Here is a 26,677-nt window from a genome sequence, read left to right on the forward strand (position 1 = left end):
GCTATAATCTCTACAATCAGATTAACCAGCTTCATGGCAAAGTGTCCAAGGCATGGCTAAAGGGTTCCGTCGCCCTTTTCCTCTACATGTTTTCAGCTACCCACGACAGCACTTTCACAGCATACTGTTACTATTACCACCCCGAATTGAGTATTAACTGGCGAATTTGGGTTTTAATAAGCCATAAATTAAGCGCCTGTGTATATGGTTTTGTGGCCACATTTCTTATTGCCATTTGTAATGATCGAGTTAAACATTTGGAAAGTGACTTACTTGAACAGTTCTTTCTAATTGAATTAAAGCACATGTACCGAGATGGAGTTATAATGCAGAGATTCTCTTGGTTTATAAGCGGAAAGGTAAGTAGTAATATATGATTCAGCAAATTGTGATACAATGCCATTTGTTTACAGTATGCCTGTCTTTTGTTGCAACAGAAGGCGCAACCCATTCGAAATTATATTTGGAACACGAATATAATATGTGATCGCAATCAGTTTTTTATCTTTCTAACTATAATGTTGATTAACGCCATTATATATTTGCAATACTTGTGTAGTTTTAATGAAACTAAGTGTGAGACAATTCTTTAAAAATAAACACGCAAATTTTATGCAAAGCATAATTTCAAATTTAATTGCATTATTCAGCATGGCGTACAGGACATCAGAGCTATTGCATAAAGTCCTAACAGGCTTTAAAACAAATAACTCTAAATGATGAGATAAAGAAAGATGTTTTATTACTTCAATATTAGATTGAAATTCTCCATTCTAAAATATGTCACCCATAGACTTAAGATTTCCTATATAAGACCAAAACCTTCCGTAAATAAAGTCTGTTTAAATTTTGAATGCTCCCCGTAAACGTTATTTATATTATTATTATCAGTCCTTAGTATTTAGGCTTAAACTATCAACCTAAGTATAATTTTACAAGCGTTGGCTAATTAACTGTCTAACTGTCCTCCGGCTTAGAAGAAAACTACATCCATACACGAATCCTCGTTGTTCAGTTGTCTTATCATCTAACCTATTCAAAATAATTAAATAAACGAATAACTAAAATATAGTAACTGTGGAGAAAAATTACGTTGGTTAAAGTCAATTTAAACCCAAAAAATGTATTGAATAAAACACACAAAGATAAAACGAGACATTCATTGGCAATCGAACTGGGAGAATCCAACGCAATCCTATTAAAAAGTTGAACCATCAAACTTAAGTTGAAGTGAATTATGCATTCTTTCCTCAAGACTTTTTCTGGCTCTTCAAAGACAAAAAGGAGAAATATTTCCCTTTATTTTTTGTTGGCTGCTCTCGTAGATTAGCCAAAAGTTTGAATTGCTGGTAGTTAGCTTTATACATACAAATACATAAGTGCATATAAATTGCATAATTTTGACAAGAGTTGGCTAAAATGAATTAAGTTGGAAATATCTAGTGAAAAATTTAAAATGCTATCTATGTATGTGCATAAATTTATACATGAGATGATGTCTTTCACATAAATACCTAATGAATCGTTTTTGTCTCTTAACTGAGTTCCATTTGGCATTTCCTTTGCCTGTGCTATTTCTGGTTAACCACAAAAGATTTTACACCAGGCCAAAAAGGTGTCTCGCAAATGGACTTTTGCAATTTTAATAACTACTCAAAATGGTATCTGAAACTGAGTCTGTTAACTGGCAACTGTCAGCACTGTCAGGTGGAAGGACAAACCTACAACCAACCGCCCAACCAAGCAGCCGACCACAAGGACAACAGAACCGCAAAAAGAGTTCGGCTCCACTTTTTCATCTTTTTGCTCTCTGCATTTTTAATGCTATTGGAATTTAAATGGAAATTAATGCCAGAGATGAGCTTTGATAAATGCAACTAGCCAAGCTAAAAAATACCAAAAAAAAAAAAAAAAAAGATAATTAACAATGAAAAGGAAACAAAGAAGTGCACGAATAAACGAATATAAAAATGGCTAATTGGTTGCAATTGTCTTCCAATCAGAGTTAACCGCAGAACAATTTCATATTTTTTGTATGTTTTTAGCTGGCAATTGGCAATTAAACCGAAATGGCGACAAAAAATTTGCCAATTTCAAGCAAAATTGGAAGATGTGAAAAGTTCGAGCAGCAAAGGTAAAACTAAACCATTTGTTAGATGCTTTTAGCACGTCGGAAACGTACTTATATTGTATCAACGGGTCACACCACTCGAATTTTTGATGGAGTCGAATAGGAAATACACTTGAATAAGTCAGAATGACCTACTCTTTATGTTTACCCCGACAATAAATAACTCGTGAGGTCAATTTTAAATTGTTGACAATAGATGATAATAGCATTCTGATTGAATGTTACTAAACTTTAATCGGAGGTCCCTCAAAAGAGAGCTTATCCCTTGACTTGTTTATTCGATAACCTGATCATTTAACTGTTATATACTACATATGTATGAATAATCTAGGCCACTTGTTTAAAAGTAGTGTGTAAGGAGCATGATTTACAAACAAAAGTGAAAGCAGTTTCTGGAATCAACGACTATACATTGTCTGTTTTCTTGTTAATCGTATTAAAGATTAGTGCTGGGATTTTCGATATCTTGTTAGAGATTTAATCGATATACTCTTCATATTTAGGGTGTATTAAAGCAAGTTACTTCGCATAATGTGACAGTTTTCTCTGGCGAAGTTTGGCAAAATGTTTCTTTATTTATGTATGCATGCCTGGAACTGCTGTCTGCTCTATGCGCCTGTTGCAACTCGAGTTCCCTCGAGTTGTGGCAACTTCTGTTGCACTTTGCTGTTGTTGTTGTTGTTGCAGTTGTTTTTCGACAACTTTCCTACGAGCTCGGGGTAGTGTAGCCCTATATTGCCAAGGCTAACCACCAAGTACAGTGGCACTAGTTGTTTGGTGGTCGCTCAACAACATCTGGATGGTAAATAAATCACGTATTTAAACAAGTTTTCAACTTTAACAACAGCAAAATTGTAAACACTGCACGTACAGAACTTTGGTTTATGACAAATGGAAATACATGCAGCAAACAAACGCAAACTGGAAAACAAACACCAAAACAAGAAAAAGTACATTAACAATTTTTGAAATTTGTATCTACTATTTCAGTCGCATAGGAGTAGACCATCTCTATCATCTTCAAATTTACGTTCCCAGAGTAATTTGTAGGTTATATCACCGAAGACTAAATTTTTCTGCTCTTCCTCAGTTAGAAAGCCATTTCTGAAATCCGACAAAATGGGCAAGAAGCCGGCAATGGCAGCCCGTGTTTCGCTATGCTTGGACGAATGTAGGACCATGACATAACCACTGGTAAAGACAACAAATCGTAGCTGTGTACCCTCAATGGAATAGATAAGAAAAGGTCGTTTCTTGATATTGAATGAAACCTGTTCGCTATGGAGCTCAGCCAACATTTCCAAGTCCACTTTAAAGGGCATACAAAATGAGGCATTCACAATGTTGTGCCTCAAAAAATTAATCTCAGCTTTAATGTTCAGAGCCTGAACCATTTGAATGACACTCAAGATTGCATCCCGGGCCGAATCTGCTGTCAGGGCAGATGAAATCATTTTTCCTCCCTCATAGACTTTAACCTTAGCCAGGGGAAAGGTCGTCTTAATCGATACGGATGGATGACAGCCAGGTTCATAGTGCGAATCGATTATTAGAAGACACAATTCACACAAATTGAAACGGCAATTGGCATCCATAAGACATGTGAAGGGTCTATAGAGTAATTCCAATTCTTTCTCGATTTTCGTTAGATTACCAATATCTTCGAAAATATTATAAAATTTCAATCCAGAATCCGCATCACCCTCAGAGTTTGAGTCCCAATTGAATGTGCTGTCCAGCATATCCAATAGTTTACAGTAATTATTCCAACTATCATTATCAGAATTATTCTCCTCGGAATTAGTGTACAAAATGTCAGTTGAACTGCAGATTTCATCTAAATGGTCTGTATTGACTTTTGTCGGATCAATGCTTTCGGCTACTATAACATCATCTTGATCTTGTAATGGTTCAGAAACTGAATTTTCTTCTTTCGAAGGCACTTCAATTAATATGGTAGCTTTAATTAAAGATGCTGAAGAACAGTTATTTCCATTATCAATTTCTATTTTCTCCACGTCGTCAATTATAGACTCCATAATCTGAAAGAATTTTGTGTCTAATTTTATGATTCCAATTGATAGTCTACTCTTGTTTGATATAATATTTCCTTTGATAGTAAAATCAAAGACTAACTTATACTATACATTGACTAATTGCTTTTCCTTTTCGAAAATCTTTTGTGTTATGATAATCAAGAAATGTGGAAAGCCATTTATTAAGTTAATTTTGATGTCCAGTCGGAGTGTGGCAAAAAAATGTGTACACTCTCTGTTGACCATATTTTATGTTCATTTTCTGGTTATGAAATTTACAGAGCTGTCAGAAAGAGTTCAGCGACATTTTAGTAAATATTGAAATTTAATCAAGCAAAGTGCAAAACACTCGCCCTGTGTGACAACAGCAGCAGCAACAACAACAACAACAACAAGGACAAGAGAACCCACCTCTTTCACAGACACCTGTCACCGTAGCTTGGCATTACCTTCCTGTTCTTTGCTGGTGCCAGCGCCAATGCCAGTGCCATGATGACATTCCTCCTTCCCACACCCATAACCATGTGGCACATACACAATGCCTGCATGCATGTGTGTCTGTGTGGATTTCTGTGTGTGTGGATTTCCAAGTCAACAATCAATTGAATCGATTTCATTTTACAAATTGCGTTGAATTTTGTGGTGCAGTCAGCTGCAATTGACGGCCAAGCCAGCGGGATAACAATAACAATCTGACCAGAATCTCAGCAGGCAGAGCCGAGATAGATTATAACTCTTATGGACTGATTTTGATGGTGAACACACATGCAACAGCTTCTAATTGGAAGTTCACTGCAATCGCCAACAAAAGCGGCAACAAACCCGGAGATAGATGAAGTTTCGAGATGTGGCAGCAATACGTGTAAACTGATCGACTCTATATTGGATGTGGCTTTAAACTGACCGAGTAACCAGTGGGAAATCACCTAATGAGACAATGACTAACAGTGGAACAAACTCATTTCCAGAGTAATTTACTGGATTAAATCTTTAGGTCATGAAAGTTAATTTTAATGCAATTAATATTTTAAATTAATTGACTTAACTACATGACTACTACAACTCTGGATTCTGTAGACAATTCTGCCTATGAAAGAATTTATTGGTTCTTGAAAAATAATACCTACAGACCACTTGCTCAACCTTAGTTTAAGAAATATATAATATAGTAATATTTAGTTTTGAATAACTTCAAAAAGAAAGAAATCTAGACATTTAGTATTAATGTTAAACCAGAGGACCGCAGCTAACTTCTACCGCGTCAAAGTTTGTATACCCTTGCAGGTTTTTTGTTCATTATTCCTTAATTGTGGCCTACAATCTTAGCAAAGCAAATAGAGAAGTTATTGATCCAAGTTAGTGTTTTCCAGCGATTGTTTCTATGGGACCTGTACAGTCATCTGATCCTGATCGAATTTTTGTTAATTTTGTTGACAATAGTCTAGAAAACATCGAAGATATTGAGAAAAGTCAGCTATATGATATAGTGGTCCAGTCCGGCTGAATTCGTAACTATATAAACTGTGCAGTATTTGCCTACATGCAAAATTTCAATTCTGTAGCTTTGACTTTCTAACAGGAGTTCGCGTTGATCCAGACAGATGGACGGACGGACACGATCGCCGTACTGAACAAAAGAATATATATACTTTATACGGAGATGCTTCCTTCTATTCGTTGCACACTTCTGACCAAAGTTAATATACTCTTGTTGCAAGGGTATAAAAAGCCGCTTAAATAACCTGGTTAGCTATGTTGGCTTAGAGGTTTTCTTCTGAAAATATTGTAAAAATGTTTAGTTACATTTTGGACTCGCATTTGATAAAATGTTGTAATTTTGTGGGCTTGTTAGAACACATGTTTACGCCATATGTATATATGTATGTTGATACATATAATTAAGGAAGAGCCGACCGTCAATGCAAAGCGAAGCTGAAATTCATGAAATTGTTTTTATTATGAAAGCTACAAATTATAATAATAATCTAATTATTATAAGCCGATGCTGCAAACCGAAGAATTTTATAAATTATTGGTAGAAATAACTGCAACGTTTTTAATTCCTGGGATAAAAAGTAAAGAGTGAGGGTAAAGTGTAAGTTAGTAGCCAATGACCAAAAGTTTCTTTATAGTGAGTGTCGTTACTTTATGGACCTGGAATATTTTGATTATTTTATTATTTGAAGAAGAAAAATTTGTGTATATGTAGCTCTTTAAAAATCTTTGACGCTTTTCAGCAAAATCAAACCTATTTATACAATTTCTGTTGAAGGTAAAAATATTAATTGGGGGGTGCTGATCACGACCCCGTACTCAGTTTTTCTCCATCACGTCAGGAATTAAAAAAAATGCGTTCAAATTATTCAAAATGACCTAATTTGCAATATATTTTTCCATGATATAAGCATAATATTGTACTAAAAACAATAGTGTTTTATCCTATTAATATATAAGGCTTGATTTAACAGAACTTTACAAAATATCAAAGAGTTTTTTCTTTGTTATAAGGCATAATATCTTACACTCTGGATATGGTTCTATAATGAGTAAAATTTGAACCAAAAAGTATGCCATATGGATTCCAAGAATTATCTGCTTTTAAATTTTAAAGAATTGTGTGAATTTGCTGCGTCTTAAAAATTGTTTATTAGTTTAAAAAAGTTCTAAAATCTGTTTTTTTTGTTTTAAACTTTCTATAGTATACTTTTGGGTGACTATTTACCAACGGCAGATCTCTAGGTTTCACAAAATCTGGACGTGATGGAGAAAAACCAAGTATGCAGTTAGAAACAGCGTACGAATTAGTTAAGAACACCTCTCAAGTTAACGTCAGCAAAAATCATGTCGGCCTGTGTAATTATTAAAATATGACTGCAAAAGAGTTAATTTAGTGTGCACAGTAAAAGTAGTTTGAGAAAACTAAGTAGTTTACTCAAGGTGCATATTTTCTGTGATGTAGTGACACATCTGACAAAGAAACGAGTTGAACACATTTCTGATGGTAAAGTCTCAGTCGACCGCAGGCCACAGGCCCAAATGGACCTAGTACAGAAAAGTCAAGTAATTGCTGAAGTAGCCAAGTAACATTAGTGCATTCATATCCGGCTCAGTGAGTGCTCGAAAGTCGAGCTAATTGGAATTTGCGTTTAGTAAATTTTCCATTATGATTTTCTTGGTAAGCCACAAAATCAGTTCTATAACCTAAATCCATTTGTCATACACGAAATTGCAATTTCGAGTCACTCTCCATTCCACTCTATTGTCCTGCCTCACATAATGACTATGCCTAAATCGATTATAGACCATTACAGGAGACGCCTACGCAGTCCGCAATTAATATGCTTTTTTGGAGTTTTGTTTTTGGTTTCTTTTTTTTGTTTTTGCTTTTGGGTGTCTCCCGGAACTGCATCTGCAATTTTGTGTTTTGCTGTGTAATTAAAAGTTGTGGCGCCAACTGTGACCAAGGATAAGAGCTGCTCACCGACAACAGGGACAACCAGGGCAACCAGGGGCAGCAGAGACGACGCTGATGGTGGTTGAATGGGTGTCGGTTTTGTGAATGGAGATGGGCGAGCAGTGGTTGCCACTCATTTTAATTCAAATTGAAGTGGCGTTTTTGTGTTGTGCAAGTAATTAGAACATAAAGTAGAATCGAAGCGATACCGAGACTCCTGGCCCATGGCACATGCCTCCGGCTCGTCGGCTGCGTCGAACGAAACTCAAATTACATTCGCTTGATGGTGGATGATGATGAACAATTGGAGATAAGTGCAGGCAGGCATGAAATATAGTGTACACATACATATAGCAAATAATCCTGTGTCCGGGGTCGGCGCTGGAGCCAGGGACAAGCACTCAAAAATAGTGAAATGTCGCCGGCACGCAATGTTTTCATTTACATTTACCTAATCGCCATTAGGTGAGGCAAAACGACGACAACCACTACGTCGAGTTACATTTCGAATAATTACAATTCCTTTGCGGCAGTACGATTGGGATTTTGGGTAAGAGTTAGTTCGAAGGATCGTGTAATCGTTTTGTGTGGCCAACTTTTGCTTTTGTAATTTGTTAGAAAATTGATTAACACAACCTTCCACATACACTCAGCATAGGACCAAGGGAAACAACTGATGGCAACAAAATTGTTATTGGTTTTTGTTTATTAAATGAAGAAACGACTTTGTTGGGGGGGTCTCGATAGGGCAAGGGTAAGTTAAGTGGAGTGTATTCCACGCTCACGTTTCATAATTAATCAGCTGGTGGAACAAATTTAATAATCTCAATCCATGTCAATTTATTTGGATTACGAAAATATTTCTAGCTTAACCCTTATTCGATTGGCAAACTTTAGAGACAGATTCCACAGAGCTATGTCAATGTTTTTTTAGAATCTACTCGATATTCTTTTTGTTTAGAATAACTTTTTGATTTCAGTTGACTTATATAGCAATCGAAGTCACACTTGTTTCTCTGTTCAAATTCATAAAATTTATAGTTGCAAGAGCATTTCACATTTGATTTATTATTGTGGCAGTATATAGAGCTTAGACTATATCAAATTATAGCACGATGTCTTCGTCCAGATCATCCAGCATTAGCGAAAGTCCAAAACAGTCCATGTCCCAGGAGTTTGATAATATGCGGGATAGATATACGAGACGTGTAAATAAACTCGAAAGCGATGTCCTACAATGCTGTCGGGAGCTTAAGCGGCACTATAAGGAGAAGACAAAGGAAAAATCATTTCCGAGATCAGAATATCTAGAAAAACCAGCAAACTATGTGGAAACCGATCAATTTGTTTCCTGGCACTACAACATGTCAGAGTTTCCAGTGGAGAATATATGCATTCAGTTGAAAAATGAACGTGTCCATATATCGGCCTACTTCAAGGATGATATTCAATCTTTGGATGTCAAGCGGGAGTTTTTGATACCAGACCATGTTGAGAAGTCTAAACTGACCGCTCGCTTGACTCCCAATGGCATACTGACCATATCGGTTCCTGTGAAAGTAGTGCTGCCGGATGATCAACAAATAAAGAATTGATATCTAAGATATCGATTTCTTCTATATACATTCTATTGCAGTTTTATATGATTTATTTTTGAACTTATGAAAGAAAAATATATTTCTTGTTGACTGATTATCATGAGTTTCCATCTATCTCGAACTAGCTGGGTCGAGGCAATTGAGGGTACTGACCCCAGCACATTATGGATTTCGTGTATGATTTTCCAAATGGATTATCTACCACGCCATTCATTTGGCAGAAGGCATCTGGCACGCAAGGAAGGAACATTACTTGCGGTGTTGGCATCAGGCCTGTCCCTTGATTTCCTTGCAGTTTTAGCAGCAATTCCTTCTTCAATTCCTCAATAGCACTTCGCTGAGGGCAGACGTTCGCCTCCATTTCTGGGATTTGGCTTGGACACTCGGGGTTGCAGCAAACAGCAGGTAACTTTTGATTGTCCTTCGTAGAGCAGCTGGGTTCGGTGTTTTTCTGACAAGGAGCAACAACTGTTTCGTGTGTACTGTTTTTTGGAGCACATGGACAGCCTGACGCCGTTTTGTTTTGTAAATTATTGCTACTACTTTTTCGAATTGCTAACGAATCTTTCCCAGAGCTGATACTTGGGGTTGAACCGCTCTTCCGGGGAGAACAATTTATGACATTCCCATTGAAAGCGGTCACTTGGGGCTGAAATACTGTAGGAGAAAGTTTGGGATCTACACAGATTCGAGATGAACCGTTAGAGTTAATGGACATTTCTGAACAGGATCTCTTATGCAGACTCTTCCTGCAAATTGTTGGCTTATCGACGAAAGAATCTTGGCTTGATTGAGCACCACAAGGAGCTTCTTTTGGAAAAATACGACAATTCGTATTCAGGCAAACCCTCTTCGATGGTCGAGGTGTCATGTCATTTGGATCTCTTCGTACAAGGCTGGGTCGGAAAGGTTTGCAGGGAGATGTCTGCGAGCAACTTTGACTAGAAGCATTTGACACACTTGAGAAACTGTATTGTGGACAAATATGTCGCGGCTTTGAGATTATTGAGGTTCCTGAACCACTTTTGCCACTGAGTGAACATGAGCATTGGCTTTGTTTGGGGGAAAAAGAAACCTTTAGAGCACTTCGTACATTTCCATAGTTGTTCTCCGGACACCTTAAAGTATCCAAACTAGGCGAACCAGCACACATGCGGTTATTAACAGGATATTTAATGATGCAGCATTCTGTCCTTGATTTCACATTGCATGGACCATGATCAAATCTATTATTGTCTTCTGGGCATTGACACGATGTGATAACTTTTGGAGGTTCTAGCAAATTGTCGTCGTCAGTACGAATAGTTACGCATACATTGACATTGCTGGGCTTGAGGGAACTATCATTTGACTGGCATTCGTTGTTCTCAATGGAAAGCTGACTATCGCACGCACAAGTTTCGTAGCTTTCTTGATATCTAAAAGATTAGTGCAAGTATTAAAAAATTCCTTCGTTCTATTGGTTAAAGTTATTTACCTTAACTTATTTACCTTCGAACAGGAATTATGGCAGAGAGTCCGGCAATCGTTATCATCATTGGAATAGCATTTCGGAATACAACATCTGCTTGTAGGAAATCTTGAACGTCCTGAAGGACATGCACGCTCGCAGTTTAGCATTGAATAATTATAATAGTTTTCCTCATTGGCAATTCCACAGGTGGATTTCTCGCGATACACCGTGGGATAGACATGTTGTCTGAAAGCATTACATTTGACAGTTGTTTCATTACGTGACCTGACAGCACATGGGCAATCATTATTTGGCTTACAGTACCATTTATTTCGGACTGTCAGTCGCGAAGCACTTCTCTTTATAGTTTCCAAGCAGCTCCCCAATTTGGCTGATGAGCCGTTACCACAAGCACAACATTGTGTCTGAGGGTTGCTGAGATGGCGCTTGGACCCAAAAGCCCTTCGTTTCGTTCGCTTTAGGCATACTTTCGACTTTCTCAAGAAACCGGAAATACGCTGCTTTAACGATCTGCGGTGACTACGACGTGGTTCGTAAAGGCATATATAGTTGGGACGTAGACAGGCTTGAGACGCTTGACATCGGCATGAACGCTGGCAAGCAACTGAAGCACGGTTGACATTGGTTCTATAGTCACAGCCTGAATCGTGCCTTTCAGGCTGTGGATCGCACCTGGCTGCGAACGAATTTCTCCTTTCCTTTTGCTTGTAAGGTATATCCACACCCGAGAAACGGACACCCGTATGTCCTTCCCTTTTATCTGTACAAAAATGGTTTCTTTTATTTCGAGAACCTGTTGGCGATTGCTTTGGGATTCTGTGCGGGATCTCAGTATCACCATCAAGGCCCGCAACACCTGTAAAGTCCACAGACTTTCTGTTACGGGAATTCTTCTGTGCATGAGTTTTATGATAGACCTTTTCGGGGTGATCCTTTGAGTATAAGCAGGCTTGATAATTGCTATTGTACTCCGTTGGAAATGTTGATTTTGAAGGCTTTGGCCTTTTTTCTTTGTATTCATATTTGGATTTACGAGATGGCTTTAATGCCGCATCTTTGCTTGTATAAAAGCCACATTCATTTGGTATGGGACCTGAAGGAATACTCGACTGAGCTCCCTCATAATAGTAATGGTCCCTAGGAAAAACTGATGACAGTGGGTTACGTGGAATATCATGGTAATCGTAGTCTATTGGTCTTTGGTCATAGTAATCGTGATAGTTATCAAGATCAACCCTTCTGTTGGCTTTATATCTATAATCCGGAGTATAAGGAGCACAGTCTTGTCTGATACCTGATTCACAACTGCCGTGCCTACAGAGAGGTGGATATTCACAAGCCACAGAACCGGAAGCTTGTCTATGTCTGTTCCTTGCCGATCTAGGGTAAATAGAATTCGGCTCTGAATGGGCATACTGTCTGTTTGAATACTTGTATTCCCTTTGCGGAGTTTCACAATGGGAATTGTAATCATTCGATACATATGCCGATTCCGGAACTCGCGGAGGTCTTTTTATAGGTTGAGGCATATGTTTGCAGTATTCGTAGTGACCTTCAGATCTCGGATAAGGCTTAGATTTTGAATAAGCTCTCTTAATATCCATAATACTTCTGTATGAGGGACGCGGAGACAACTCAGGCTTAACAACTCTTATATTTTCTAAGGAGTCTGTAGGATAATAAGGTTTTCTACACGATCGCTCCCTGCCATAGTTATTCATGTTATACTCAAAGTCTACTGGCCTTTCTAGTAGATGAGATGGAATTTGGCGAATCCTATGAGGACTTAAATGTCTGTTAGGATAATCTATAATATCTCTGCTACTTTTATGCTCAATAGGATGATAATAACGGGAATTATGATCATCACATTTTGTCACCGTGTTTCTATTGATTTCATTTTTGTAGTTGCAATTAGAATAGAATTTATTTGGTTCCCCAATGGATGTCGAACTTTTATTCAATTTGCCCACTCCTCCACCCGGATTGCGTTCTATATCAAGAGAATATAATTTTCAGGATTAATGCTTACAACTTTTTGCAACTAGCTTACGATTTTCGCTGCGATTCCTTTGGTTATTCAATCTATCTGAAAAATCAATATTAAAGAACATCAAAATCCTTCTCAATTGATCCTCTCTTTCCTCAATCCGTATCATGCTCTGGTTGGCCATCATGAATAGATAGATTCATCATTGCCAATCAGAACAATAGTTCTGACATGGATACCATTCAAACCATATTACTGCAAATTTCGAATACAAAAATTAAAAGTAAATAATTGTTGAAAGAATTTGCAAAGTAGGCTGAGATGGGATTCATTTGTACTTCCCTGCACAGATCGAAATAAGATAGATTCTATATTTAACCAATCTGTTGAATTCCAATTTTAATTTAGATCAATAAAATAGAATAAGAGTTTCATTTAAGTTCCATGGTCATTGTTAAATATTTAACATTAATTCCCATCAAAGATTCAAGGTGAGCAACGGGTGGATAGGATTGTAAAAACTTTGTGCTTCCTTTCTTTTCTTTTACTGTTTTCATTACTTCCTTATTTTAATTGCAGAGTAAATACTTTGTACAAACAACAAAGACGGATGGATGGATAAACGGAGGAAGAAGAAGGCATCATCATTATGTCAAGAGTACTAGAAAATATGTTTTTAATTGCGAGAATATTTGCATTTAAAAAAATAGATGTGATAATTATTCAGAATGGTGCAAATTTCCATTACATTAAAATTTCAGACAATAGGCATGGGCAGTGGGTGCTTTTGATAACAGTAAAATGCAGTGTTGAGCGTGTTCAAGTGCGGAAATTGCTGAAAATTATTTTCAATGAAACAAAAGTAAGTGCTTTTTAAGTGCTCCCTCCGCCAAAACACTGTACACAGCGAAATAGGACCCAACAGGACCAAACGGAAATGGTAAACTACATAAATGCAATCAAATGACACATGATTTGGATAATGGCTAAAAGAATTAGTAAGGTAGATTCAATTTTACCCATATACCTATTTCATATTGGCTACAGATGAGGATTGTACGATTCATTCAGATGTGTTCTCGTTTCCGAGTCCGTTTCGTACCGTTTTCGAACTTTCTGTTTCCAAATGAAATGTCAACTGTTTTTGAAGCCAAGTTCACTTTTCTTTCGCCCATGATGTCCGTTTACAGGGTGGCCAAGCTACCTATATATGCAATTATTTAGAAATATATTGGTTATCCCGTGCGAATCGTGTCAAAAAACAATGTGATTCTAGTCCTGGCAAAAGAATTTAGTTCACAGCGAACTTATTTGTAGTTCGTTGTCAACCACAAGAGGTGGCATAATCATTTCTATTAAATTATTTCGAAAACGACATCAATTCCATTTCAACTGCTGTTGTATCTTTTTCACAATACATTTTTTGGTTACCTGCTGATTCTAACAGCATAATTCTTGTAAATCAATGTTTGGAACGATATTAGTTACTTTTTATCTAGAATTGTCAGCATATTTTAGAATAATAAGGAAACTTTGAAATTACCTTTATTCTACACGAAAACCAGAAAATGTGGCTCGAGATCAGGAGCAATATCAGGTCCTTAAACCGATTCTGAGAAAAAACATTCGTAATCAGAAACGACAACCGGTCTGATTAACTTAGGTCAAATAACTTTGATTCTAAAACGTCATACAGTTTTTCTTTGTTCTTCCACATAGCTAATAAGTAAGCCATGTATAAAAATGCTGTCTTACGGTGTAATTAGCATAAGTAATCGACTAATACATCACTAGTATACACTAACGGCAAAACAAAGTATAAGAAACTTTAAATAATCGCCTGACGTGACACTTTTGATTCGCCTAGAACACTCAATGCTTCACAATGTGTTTGTAGGAAATGGATTTTAGACCTGTTGTCGCTTGCGATTTCAAGCGAAATTATTTAATTACTTATCCCTATGAATCTATGTGTGCTTTGACAAATCTCGATTTTTAGTATCATCTCTAGGAAAAAATGAAATACTCAAAGTTCACAATGAACTAACTATTACCTTTTAACAATAGATTTGTAAATACAATTGGTTCAAAATGTATCAAATGACAGCAGATATTGTTGTTGCTATATGTTGCAATGACTTTGTAATGATGGCTTCTGACACCATGAAGAGCAAGTCACTTGTATTTTTGAAAGATGGTAAGTTTTGTTTTCTTGTGAGGGTCATAAGCGAGTCTTTCGATATGTGATATTTGCAGATCTCAAAAAAATCCATAACCTTTCCGAACAGTCTGTGTTTGCCGTAATAGGCGGTGGACCCCATGCCATGCAAATAAGCAACCATATATCGACAAATCTTCATCTATATAAATTACAAAATGGATATTGTCCATCGGCAGAGGCTTCTGCAAACTTTACTCGCCAGACACTGATGACTTACGTAAAGAACCAAGTACAAATTCGAGTTTCCGTTTTAATCGCTAGTTATGACAAACAGAGGGGACCTGAACTCTTTTTAATCGACACACTGAGTAATGCTCATTCGATCAAATACGCGGGTCATGGATGCGCCAGTGGCCTCTCTAACAACATCTTGCAAAGTGAATGGAAACAGAATTTGACTCTTTCCCAGGGCCATGCGCTTTTGAAAAAGTGCATTACTGCGATCCACTATCGTGTGATTCTCAATATCAGGAATTTCAGTGTAATTATGGTGGATAAACATGGAGTACAGAAATTGGAGCCAATTGTTTTTAGTTCACCAAATCCGGTTCAACCGATGGTGCATTTGTAATTTCTTCCTTTTTTTTTTTTTTTTTTTTTTGTTATTTTATTACTGTGATGCAAAAATTATAAAAATGTGAGTTCTACTTATTGCCAGCGTCTCCAATTAGAGTGAAAATCGAATAGGCTGCCTTACAGTTCGCCATGAAAGTCGTCAAATGAATGGGCACCATGTGGCCGGCTAAGAGTAGGGGTCGCTTCTTTGTTCTTTCAGCTAGAACTAAGGCATTCTGACGATATTGACGACTTTGATTGATCCAGTTACTGCAGAATATTGCATAGTGTAGGCGATCAAATTGAAAGTCTACATTGGCACCAATATAGCAAACGGGAAATATTTCACAATTGAGTCCGATTAGGAAAAATGTAAAGAAGAATCGGTCCTGTGGCGTCTTCGCATAGAAAATTAAAGTGAACATCGATGTACCGAAATCGATGGCAATCACAATGAATTGGATTAGCATGGGCCATGAGATAATCTCCATGGTGAGCTTAAAGAGTCTAGATAAACAAGATGTTAGCCTATTCTTGTATCTTTTATTTAGCCCTTACCTATAAAGCTTCTCCTGATCGCGAATGCAGTTGATTAGCTCCTTTTCATTTGCCCGCTGGTCATCATTTTTGTTGTGTCCTATGACAGAGATTCGCAGTGCAAGTAACTCACACTGACCAGCAATAAGATTTAGGGCCAAAGGTGGAAACAAGTCGTCGACCATGTTCTCCATGATCTGTATGAAAATGCCAACACATTGAAAAGTTAGAGCCAAACTATAATTAACCACTGACTCGGACCAATCCAGTGGGAACCATCCTGGAAATATTAGACTTCGCCCGCTGCGCAAACAAACCGATATCTCAGTAAAAATAGTTAGTGTTATATAGATAACCAAATATAAATTGCACAGGATGCGATTTTGCTTAACCATTTGCCATAAGCAAATGCCTTGCTGCGATCCATTCACACGAGCATCCAGTTGTCCGAGTATCCTTTCGAGTTGCTCAAGTGTATCCATCTTGGCCATATAGCAGAGAAACTTCAGTGACGTGGACACTGAAGTCACAGCCATGCAAAAGTTGGTAATATTCTCCATAGGCGTACCAAAACTCCCAATGGCTCTCAGTAAAGACAAGGGCAACAAAAATCCCGCAAAAATGTGAAACACAGTAAAGAAATTCCCATATTTCCTGGCATTCAGACTGAAAGCACCTAGAAAATGCCAAATGCTCCTGCAAACGCGAAAATGCTCTATTGTCTTCTTGTTGGTGTTCTCCATGGTGTGGCCTGCTTTCCTTGATGACTGAATTCCTCAAAATGCATTTGCCTGTCTTTTATAGACGACATCCTTCACGATTTCCAGCAATTAGCACAATTATCAATGTTGTTTTAAAGAGAATTACAAATGAAGCAAATAATTATAGTTCAAATTAAGTTATTATTGCACTTACATAGAGTTAATTATGGGAAGTGTTAGCTATAGATAACATAAAAAGCAGCTGCATATATACAATAAGAATTTGACTTTCAAATATCTAATGCAATACGAGATCAATACGTTTATTTTGGAAAGACAGTTGAAAGAGAATCACAAATGTTTCATTCCAAACTCATTCCTTTGAACTTCAAATATTATAATTAATATTTGCGGAAACTCATCTGGCTGATATCATGTTTCATCAGACTCAACTTTACGACAATTCATTTATTTCTGAAAGTACATTTCAAATCCCATTTTGGGTTTTCAAAATTTGGATGCTTTTTTTTTATAGGTAGTTGAAATTTTTCATTTTTTAAGTTTGAAATATAATATAAATGAGATGTATATATCGATTCCTTCATCATGCATCCGACTTAAATCATCTTCATTGAACCTAGAACTTGTTCCACAGCGCAATTTGAAGATGTTAGAAAAGATCTACTAATCTACTTTTAAAATGGGAAATATATTAAAATTTATTTGGAAAGTTCTTACCAAATATAAAGCTATTATTGGCCTTAGTAAGTTTTTTAGCCAAAGTTCGTATAACTATCTCTTGACATGTGAGTGTCAGAAATAAACGCGCAGTTTGACTTCGTTTGCCCTTCACCTGTGTATGTATCTACATACATGTATGTACATATGTGTGTATCTATGTACATCAGTTATACACATGTATGTACAAACATACATTCAAGTTTTTGTCTTGAACTAGAAGGGCAAAGCAGATAATGCTCTAGTAAGCTGCCACCATTGCTCCCAGGTCCCGCCCACTCTTGCCAAGCAATTTGTGACGTTTAAGGGCGCAACGAGGCAGCGACTTCTTGACAGGACATTAACTTTCCACATGGAGAAGAAGACGACTACAACAGCGATGATGACGAGGACGACGACGACTGTCTAACTGTTTGTGTGTGACGACTCTGATGATGATTCATGATGATGATCCTTTGCCATTGCCTTGCAGTTTTTCTTGCCATTTTCGTTGTCATTTTTCATTCGAAGGATGGGTGGAGCGGTATCTGGTGGGGGTTTGGCGGCTGTAGATTTTAGCTTTCTCTTGCTTTTTCGACAGCCTATTAGTTTTTATTATTTGTTGCAATTAGTTTGCCCGAGGCACGATACGGCATCGGCGTCTGTTTATGTCTCTCTATCTCTGTGTGCTTTTATGACACTTTTCTGCACATTTTTCAACGAAATGAGCGTCATCTGTTGATTGTTGTTGTAGTTGTTACTTACAGTACAGTGGTCTGTGAGTCAGTGAAATGAAATGTGTAGGAAATGGCAATACCAACTACAAGCATTAATTGTTTAATACATATTGTTTTCTTATGTCTTAGCTCATTTATTCGAAAGTTCGAAGAAGTTATGGAGTGTTTTCGACCACTTTATAAACTTTTGACTCACTGTAGCCGCTGCTACTGCCGCTGTTTTTCACGCCAAACAACAGGAGAAATGGCAACAAGAACATCAGGGCTATATCTATGATAAATTATGGCCAAAAGTCAAAGTCATCAATCAGAGCTTGGGTCATGGTTTATTTGCTGCTCGTGGGCATTTGGCAGCAGTTAACTTCCTCATCCTCCTCCTTACCTCACTGCATTACACTCTCCAACTCTCCGACTCTGTTTCTCGACTTGAACAAGAGGCATTTGTATATGCAAGCAGGCAGCAGAGGACAGAACAGGACATCTGCTAGCCAAAAAGGATTAAATATAAATCGCAAGTGCGTAGCAAGTAGCCCAACCTCAACTCGGCTCAGGTGTTGTAGCATTTCGATTTAATTTTCATTAAAATTCAGATATAAAATATGCAAAAGGTAAACTGCGGCAACTGGAAACAGTCCTGCTTCTGTGTGCCCAAAGCCCATTAAAATTCCTTAAAGACCCGGGACACACAGGCCACAGGACAGAAACTGGAAGATGGAGGATGTAGGAGAGAGAAAGAGAGAACTGGTCCTAACACGACAGTCGACTTGACTTGACTCCTTTTCATTTTCGAGTGCTTATTAAAATTGCAAAGGTCCAGGATTTGCGGACATTATGATGCGGTGAATGCGAATTTATGCGGCTCCGGCTCCTGACGTCAACGTGTTTGGCCTCAGCTGCGTTATCCTCGTTTTTATTTCATTTTTTCCTCTCGCCCCTTCAACTGCTGTTTAATTATGCATTTTCATCTGGCAAGCCAACCACCAACAGCAACAGCAGCAGCAGCAGCATCAGAAGTCACAAGGGCTGAGGCAACATCCTCCCATCCCAGTCAAAGGTAAAGCGATTTTGGCCAGCCACTTTTTGCCACTCAAGGTATGAAAACTGTAAATCTGCGGGGGATAAGCAAAGCAACATCAGCGAAAGATGGCGGATTAAGAATTATATTTCAATTTGTAGGTATATACCCTTGACTTTTTCACTTCTTGCTCCTGCGATGACCGAAAACAACCTGGCACCTGTTTTATTTCCTTTTTGCTTTTTTTGTTGCAAGCTGTGCTCATTTTTATGAGTTTTGCTGTCAACCAACTGACTGACTGACTGACTGACTGACTGACAGATGGACAGACGGACTGAATGCTTGTTGAAATGGGAAATAGAGACATGTTGGCTTTTCTGCTTCCGATTCGCAACAGTTGACGTTTCATGTTCTCCCTGTCTCTCCTCCCCCTCCCCCCACCACCGACGACTACTGCCCAATGTATCTATTGTTGCTCAAACAGAGATGGAGAGATGGATGTAGGTTGATGAACAAGTGGAGGCCACATATGCTAATACATGAAAGCAGCCAACCATGACCATGTTATGCCACCCAGTCTCCACACCCTCAGTTTGTGCTTAAGCCTGCCATGTCAACTAATCCTTAAAAAACTACAAATATAGCACTTACCATAAAATTTAATGGGAATATCGATTTTTTAGCATTTTAAAATATCTGCTAAATATACATACATATTACCATCGACTGTAAGATTGATTGCTTAACGATTTGAGTATTTTCTTTTCGTAATAAATCACTGCGGTTTTTAATACAGCTATATTAATATACATACATATGTAGAATCTAAGTATCAGGAACTATTTGTCGGGAATAAGGAATGCCGTACTTCTTTTCGCATCAATTATGTCCCCTACTTCGGATCCCCTCTGGCAGGTCATATAGGCAACCGACATGGCACGCTTACGAACCTCCTCAATGTGCGCATGCTCACCGACAATGGTTACCAGACGCTCCATAGCCTTTGTTAGAGTGGGTGAGTTGTGATTACATAGCTGCGGACAGTCTAACAGATATTCCTTGATGGCATTGGCCAACATCTGCATGGAAACTCGCTTTAAATTACATTGTATATACCAAAATAAAAGGGAAACTTACCCTCATGTAAAGTTTCTCGACTCCGGCTTTCATATGTCGTGGCAGATTTTCCTCCAGTGCCAGACGAAATTCAATATTATTGTCAATATTTTGTATCAGCCTGGTCAGCAGTTTCATCATGCTCAAGGCATGCGAATGGAGTTGACCCAATTGAATGGTACTCTTATATCGAAATGCATTGATCAGATGCTCGTTGGTGGTCAGAAAACTGAAGAATAAACTATTAGAAACACACATATGCATCAAGCAAAACTCACCTATAGAAATTATCCTTGCCATAGCGGCGCACAAAGGGCTCTATGTACCGCCAGGCATTACGCAGGGCAGCCTTTTCGGTTAAACTAAAACCATTCTCATCGACCTTGTGGCTGACATCACGACTAGCCAATGGCTTTGGATAGATGGGCAGACTGTGGACTTCCTCTAGCGCAGCGTTCGATCCGCTCTCTTCCATTCTTCTGATATGGGCAGAGAATATCCAAGTGAATGTAGTTTTTTGTGTTTATTTTGTATTTTTTGTGTTTGATGTGGCTATGACTTACTAAAAGTACATACATATACTACATAATGAAAAGTTTTGAAAAAAAAAATTGAAAATTCCTTTATTGTTTTAGAGATTAGGAAAGCGTAACTTAAATTTTAATTCGAGTGAAATTATTGTGTTTTCAAAATTTTCAGTTAACTAAACATTTTCTTTCAAAAAACACGTAGACTCTACTGAGTCTAAGTTAAACAAATTTAGTACTAATCATGGCAATGGAAACAATTTTAGGGATCAAAGGTCTTGATTTTGTTATGCTCGCTTCGGACACTATGCAGGCCAAATCGTTGATTTTCATGAAAGATGGTAAGTTGACAAAAAGAATATACAAGATTACTTGTGGGTTACTTATTTTTTAGATCAATCGAAAATTCATCGTCTATCGGACTTCTCGATGATGGCCACTGTGGGTGATGGCGGCGATACGATACAATTCTCCGATTATATATCGAAAAACTTACATCTCTATAAAATTTCGAATGGTTATCACTTGAGTCCCAAGGCAGCTGCCCACTTTACGCGTAAGAATCTGGCGGATTATCTGAGAACCAACAGTAGATATCAGGTGGCCATGCTTTTGGCCGGCTACGATGAGTCCGAGGGTCCCGACTTGCATTACATTGATTCGTATGGCGCGTCCCAGTCGATTAATCATGCTGGCCACGGCTGGGGTAGTATCTTTTGTGGTAGCATTTTGCAACGGTATTGGCATCAACATCTTACTCAACATGAGGCATACGAAATATTGAAAAAGTCCGTGGTCGAAATTCAAAAACGTCTGATCATCAATTTAAGAAATTTCGATGTATATGTTGTGGACAAGAATGGCATGCGTCAAATGGAGCCCATCAATCCGGGCTCGCTGATCCATGAGAATCTAAGTTTAAATTGGTAAAAGAAAATTGTAGACGAAATTAAAAGTGTAGAGAGAAAAATCCGCTCTCGAGTAATGTTTGCCTTTCTCGGCTCATACAAAATAAAATTTTACGGTTACACACCCACGCACTTGTCGTGCCTGTGGCAATACAGGTCCCTCGATGGTCCTGGTATGGTCACATGTTTTTAGTTATGCAGGCAACACGGCAATGCCTTTGGGAAATTAACAGGACATTTTCACAGGAAAAAAGAGACAACTACAAAAAAAAAAAAAGAAAATGGTTCGTTTAAATAGGTTTTCGTTCGAGTGATGACCAACCATGAGAGTGAGCAGAAAAAATGGCAAATCCTTCCATGGACAGCATAGTTCTCGGTGTGAATTGTTAGCTTACTGCTAAAAATTACAACATTTTTAAAGCCAATAAATGGCCTATAAATCACTCACTTTACACGCGATAGATTCCAAAATTTCCTCCTGTTTTGATTTCCTTTCGTACGTCGTTTTTTGCTTTTATTATTGGGCATTTCGTTGCACTCGACGGAGATAAATCACAGCATCACTTGATGGGTGGTCCTGGGATGTGTCTATATTGGTAGGTTCGAGCGTTTCGCCTGCAACAATGATGCCTGATGTCCCAGTGTTAAATACCAACGCCATTGGTCGGCGAGAGGAGGGCATAATTTATGAGCAAACACAGTGTCGCGACGCCCCGGAGACAGATGTGACATCAGCAATGACCACCAAAAGTGACATTAATGTTATCCTCGAGGCGAGAATGTATTGAACGCTTCTGAATTATATTAAAGGGAAATGCAATCAAAAAATAATCAGAGCCAGATATCGGTGAATTTATATCTATAAAGTTTGTTAAAAAAGGTGTCCTTCAGCACATTAAGCTTTGTGTTTCGTTCACATCAATCGAATCGATCCATATAACCATTATTATCGCCGTAGACTAAGTCTTACTTTTTATAATTTAAAGAATTATTTCCACATCTATTGAATTCAGTTTTAAGTTTCGTTTTGTTAACAAATGGTTAAAAAATTTTCTTTTGGTCTTAAACGAATTTATTTAAGGTTTTTAAAAACCCATCGTTTCCATTAGATTGTTGGTGATTATGGCTTCTACATTTGTTTTCTAAATGTAAGAGAGAAAGAGTTGTTCCATCTAATCCCTTGGCCAAGTACTTTTGCTATATACTCCTATTTGTATTTCTACTCCAACTTGTGTCTTTATAGTCACATTGCATATGGAGTAGAAAATAAAAATAACGAGAAAAAAAAGTTGCAGTTAAACTTTTCAACATTTGTCAGAGTCAGAGGATTTGTTTGCCTTAGGACCGGGGAGGCAGACTGGGCTCTGGCACTGGGCTTGGAGATTGTTCGTGCGTTAGTTCGTTCGTCGTTTTGTTTGTTTGTTTGTTTATTTTTCGAACGCCCCACTATTTGTTTTCTTTCCAATTTTGTAATTTCAAACTTTTTCTATTGATTTCTTGGCACGCATGAACACCTTCAGCAACATCAACGAGGAATAGGATAGGACGACGATGGGAACGGGGACGGAGACGGAGACGTCGACGACGACGGCAAGGACAGCCAGCGACAGCTTGGAGGCGAATCACAGGCGAAACTTGCCAAAGTCCTGGGCATTCAATTTAAGTTGTGGGTGAGTTTGTTTGCTGCCAGCAGCTGCTGTCCTGCCCCAATGATGACCATGCGTGGAAGAAATGCACAAAACACTTTATAAAAACAAAAACTATCGAAATAAAAAAATACATTTTTTTTGGCAAGCAGGAAAAGGAGTAAAACTTTTCAATGCACTTAACACTCTATTCCGAAGACGTTTGAAGGAAGAGAAAAAACTGTCACTAACATTGTGCAACATTTATTAATGTGTCAATCGAATTGAAGACTTTGCCAGCAAACAAAACAAGGAGGGAAAAAAAACCAAGTAAGAGGGGAGAGAAAAGAAAACGATAAACTTTTGGGATAAAAATGGGAAACTGTCTTTACCCTAATATTTCAAAGCTTTCCACAAGAAATATTGGCTACACCTTTGTGCCAAAACTTTTGATTGTTCAAATGGATGATGAAAAACGTGACTCTGAAATAATCAGAAAATTAATTAAAAAAGCAAGAATCGATTACTTTAGCTACTGTCCATTGCATTTTTATTTGAAATTTATGCACCTTTCAATACTACAACGTTTCAATATAACATAGACCATGCGACGCTATCTTGACAGTATAACAAATAAAAGTGTTGCAAAGTTATTGTAAGCAGACTTTTTTTTGCAGTACAATCAATTCTTTTTGTCACATGTTTTTAATTGTTTTGTGCATTTCTTTTTTTTTGTTTTCGTCGAACCTTCTCGCCAAGTCGGGCATAACGAAGACAGTGTTGCAAAATGTTTTTGTGTGATTTGGTTCTATCGATAACTTTAAGACTATAACAAGGTTTTTTATTTTAAGTTGAATTCACTTATTGTAATTGTATTGTATCAAAAAACGAAGAGGTGAATATGGGTGAAGTGGCAAACGACAAGGATACGAACTTTGCTCTGAGCGATTTTCGCATAGTGACCAAACTCGGTGCCGGTTCTTTTGGTGACATCTTTATGGCCGAGAACAAAGTCACATCGCAGCGAGTGGCCATGAAGTTGGAGATTAAAAATTGCCCCCATCCCCAATTGCATTCTGAGTATAAGCTGTACCGCAGTTTAAGTTCCGCCAGGGGAATACCACGAATCTATCAATTCGGTTCCCTTTCGAGATACAACGTAATGGTAATGGAGCTGCTGGGTGCATCGTTGGAGGAGCTTTTCAACGTGTGCTCTCGCCGATTCTCACTGAAGACCGTACTTATGCTGTCAACCCAGATGATTGAACGCGTGGAACATCTACACAACGCCAAGTACGTTCATCGCGACATTAAGCCTGATAATTTTCTGATGGGCAAAGGCGGACAAAGCCATGTCGTGCATATTATCGATTTCGGATTGACCAAGAAGTATTTCGATGAAAAGACAAACACTCACATTAGCTACAAAAGCGGCGGTCGCTTGACAGGAACAGCTCGCTATGCTTCGATCAATGCCATGCGCGGTGGTGAACAATCCCGTCGCGACGACATGGAAGCCTTGGGCTATGTATTCATGTATTTTCTACGTGGAAACCTACCGTGGCAGGGCCTGGTAGCAACAACTAAGAAGCAAAAGTATGAGGCTCTTACCGAAAAGAAGAGTTCAACCACATTGGAAGAACTCTGTAAAGGTTATCCGGAGGAATTTGCACTTTACCTGGGCTATTGTAGGTCCCTGGGCTTTGAAGAAACGCCACAATACGCACATGTACGTAGGACTTTGTACAATCTGTACAAACGTTTGCAGTATGCCCATGATAATATCTACGATTGGATTACCATCAAGCAGCTTCACAACGAAATATCTGCCGCCAAGGAGCAACCTAAAGAGAATGACACTGACAGTAAAAACATTTAAAGATTTATTTACGAATTCAAAGAATTTATTGTACTGACAAGTAAAGATCTAAAATGTCAATTTTTTATAACATCTGCCAAATGTAGTTTTTAAATACATCTCAAACCAAAAAAGTTAATTTATATGTTCTTCAACCATATAGGATGCACATATGTATGTATGTATGAAGGTGCACATTCTTGTGTATTTTGAAATCAGTTTTCCTAGTTCGCCTGTCAGAAATGCCAATTGGAAAACACACACAAGTTGCAACGTTTTCGTAAAATGAGTCCAATTAACAAGAACTCGCTCTGATTTTCTGCAACGTTTGCATTTTGTGCTGCCAGAAATGTCTGCCAGCAGCACAACCAGCAAAAGTCAATGTAAGACTGCCTCGCCCCGCCCTGTCCTGTCCTGCCGTACCCATGGCCAGGCTAGCTAGCACTTCCTCACTTCGCCATGTCTTTTCGCCCTGGCCTGCTACTGCTAGTGTGGCTCTTGCGCTTCGAACAAATGAAAACGTAGCAAATGACAGCATCCAATTTACGTTTTGCAATTAAACTGACACCGAACAGACACTTTTGATTTAGCCCTTACTCCTCGGATGTCACCCACATGGGAGAGCATTCTGCCTCGAAAGATTTATGGTTGAAAGTATTAAAAACCTTTTATTCTATGAAGCATTTTTCAAGGATTGGCTTCCATTGGATAATTTCTTCTTTTTGATTTGGTGCAGTTTCCCGAATAATCATAACCAATTTCCGACATTTGAATATATTGGTATAATCGGCCATTATTTCAGTTGTTTTCTCTTTTTTTTTAACTCTTAAAATCTATTTTCTTACGAAAAATGTTTTTGTTTACACAGGAATTTTGAAAAGGTAACTAACTTGCTTCAAAGTTTTACTGCCATTTATTTTTGTAATAACGAATCAAATTTTCAGTTTTCCAAGGGTTGCTACGACCATGGGATCGATTTCAGTTGAAATAATTGAAATATGTATATTGGTTAAAAGTCTTGTGACTCCACATGCATTTCTATTTCACTCCAGTATCTTGAAAACTGACTTATTGTTGGGCCCACGCATAGTTAACCCTAACAGCTAACAAGAAAATCATCAAAATCGAAAGTCATCAGGGCAGCAAGCCCAATTTGACAACGCGTTGACATTGACGATGACTGACAACTTAATTGTGGACCCTGGACAAACAGAATTCTATTTTTGTGGCCTGAAATGAGCAGGTAAAGTTCGCGGCAAACTTTCAACGCTTCCACCTTGAAATCCCAATGACAACAACATTAATAATTCAATTTGCTGTTCAGAGGCCCAGCAAACAGGAAAAGGAAGTGGGCACGCGGCTGACTCTCCCAGCTTTTCCAGGGGCCACCCGTTTGTAGTGGTGTTGCTGTCTCAATATTTGGCAATTACTTTCAGTTTCACTTGGGCGTGGTGGTGGCTAAGAGGCAGTAGTAGCA

At 38.1% G+C, this 26,677-nt stretch overlaps 7 protein-coding genes across 11 annotated transcripts; 3 read left to right on the forward strand and 4 right to left on the reverse strand.

The window, feature by feature from the left end:
• Positions 1-2,849: 2,849 nt before the first annotated feature.
• Trf4 (TBP-related factor 4) lies at positions 2,850-4,205 on the reverse strand. Its single transcript, XM_068285650.1, has one exon. It carries the CDS (start codon positions 4,168-4,170, stop codon positions 3,118-3,120), a length of 1,053 nt encoding a protein of 350 aa, XP_068141751.1. The 5' UTR covers positions 4,171-4,205; the 3' UTR covers positions 2,850-3,117.
• A 4,382-nt stretch (positions 4,206-8,587) lies between these two features.
• Positions 8,588-9,314, forward strand: LOC137573547 (uncharacterized). The gene has a single exon (XM_068285497.1). The coding sequence runs from the start codon at positions 8,737-8,739 to the stop codon at positions 9,214-9,216; it is 480 nt and encodes a 159-aa protein (XP_068141598.1). The 5' UTR covers positions 8,588-8,736; the 3' UTR covers positions 9,217-9,314.
• Positions 9,253-12,982, reverse strand: LOC137573545 (uncharacterized). 5 transcript variants are annotated; one of them, XM_068285492.1, is made up of 3 exons: positions 12,747-12,982; positions 10,697-12,686; positions 9,253-10,637 (listed from the first exon to the last, which is right to left on the reverse strand). In XM_068285492.1, exons 1-3 carry the CDS (start codon positions 12,868-12,870, stop codon positions 9,341-9,343), a joined length of 3,411 nt encoding a protein of 1,136 aa, XP_068141593.1. In that variant the 5' UTR covers positions 12,871-12,982; the 3' UTR covers positions 9,253-9,340. The 5 variants fall into 5 exon arrangements, with proteins under 5 accessions (XP_068141593.1, XP_068141596.1, XP_068141597.1 ...); XM_068285495.1 differs by lacking the exon at positions 12,747-12,982 and having other exon boundaries at positions 10,697-10,918; positions 10,997-11,134; XM_068285493.1 differs by having other exon boundaries at positions 10,475-10,637; positions 10,711-12,686.
• Positions 12,983-15,547: 2,565 nt separating this feature from the next.
• On the reverse strand, positions 15,548-16,750 carry Or23a (Odorant receptor 23a). The gene is made up of 2 exons (XM_068285527.1): positions 16,018-16,750; positions 15,548-15,966 (listed from the first exon to the last, which is right to left on the reverse strand). The coding sequence occupies exons 1-2, from the start codon at positions 16,737-16,739 to the stop codon at positions 15,549-15,551; spliced, it is 1,140 nt and encodes a 379-aa protein (XP_068141628.1). The 5' UTR covers positions 16,740-16,750; the 3' UTR covers position 15,548.
• Positions 16,751-19,923: 3,173 nt separating this feature from the next.
• Positions 19,924-20,911, reverse strand: LOC137573587 (uncharacterized). The gene is made up of 3 exons (XM_068285542.1): positions 20,561-20,911; positions 20,304-20,511; positions 19,924-20,245 (listed from the first exon to the last, which is right to left on the reverse strand). Exons 1-3 carry the CDS (start codon positions 20,755-20,757, stop codon positions 20,006-20,008), a joined length of 645 nt encoding a protein of 214 aa, XP_068141643.1. The 5' UTR covers positions 20,758-20,911; the 3' UTR covers positions 19,924-20,005.
• Positions 20,912-20,964: 53 nt separating this feature from the next.
• Prosbeta4R1 (Proteasome beta4 subunit-related 1) lies at positions 20,965-21,845 on the forward strand. The gene is made up of 2 exons (XM_068285543.1): positions 20,965-21,150; positions 21,204-21,845. Exons 1-2 carry the CDS (start codon positions 21,054-21,056, stop codon positions 21,737-21,739), a joined length of 633 nt encoding a protein of 210 aa, XP_068141644.1. The 5' UTR covers positions 20,965-21,053; the 3' UTR covers positions 21,740-21,845.
• Positions 21,846-24,185: 2,340 nt separating this feature from the next.
• On the forward strand, positions 24,186-25,387 carry LOC137573576 (casein kinase I). The gene has a single exon (XM_068285531.1). It carries the CDS (start codon positions 24,244-24,246, stop codon positions 25,219-25,221), a length of 978 nt encoding a protein of 325 aa, XP_068141632.1. The 5' UTR covers positions 24,186-24,243; the 3' UTR covers positions 25,222-25,387.
• Positions 25,388-26,677: the final 1,290 nt, after the last annotated feature.

Source organism: Drosophila tropicalis, unplaced genomic scaffold (genome assembly GCF_018151085.1).
Source record: "Drosophila tropicalis isolate 14030-0801.00 unplaced genomic scaffold, ASM1815108v1 contig_413, whole genome shotgun sequence".
Classification (NCBI taxonomy): Eukaryota; Metazoa; Arthropoda; class Insecta; order Diptera; family Drosophilidae; genus Drosophila; species Drosophila tropicalis.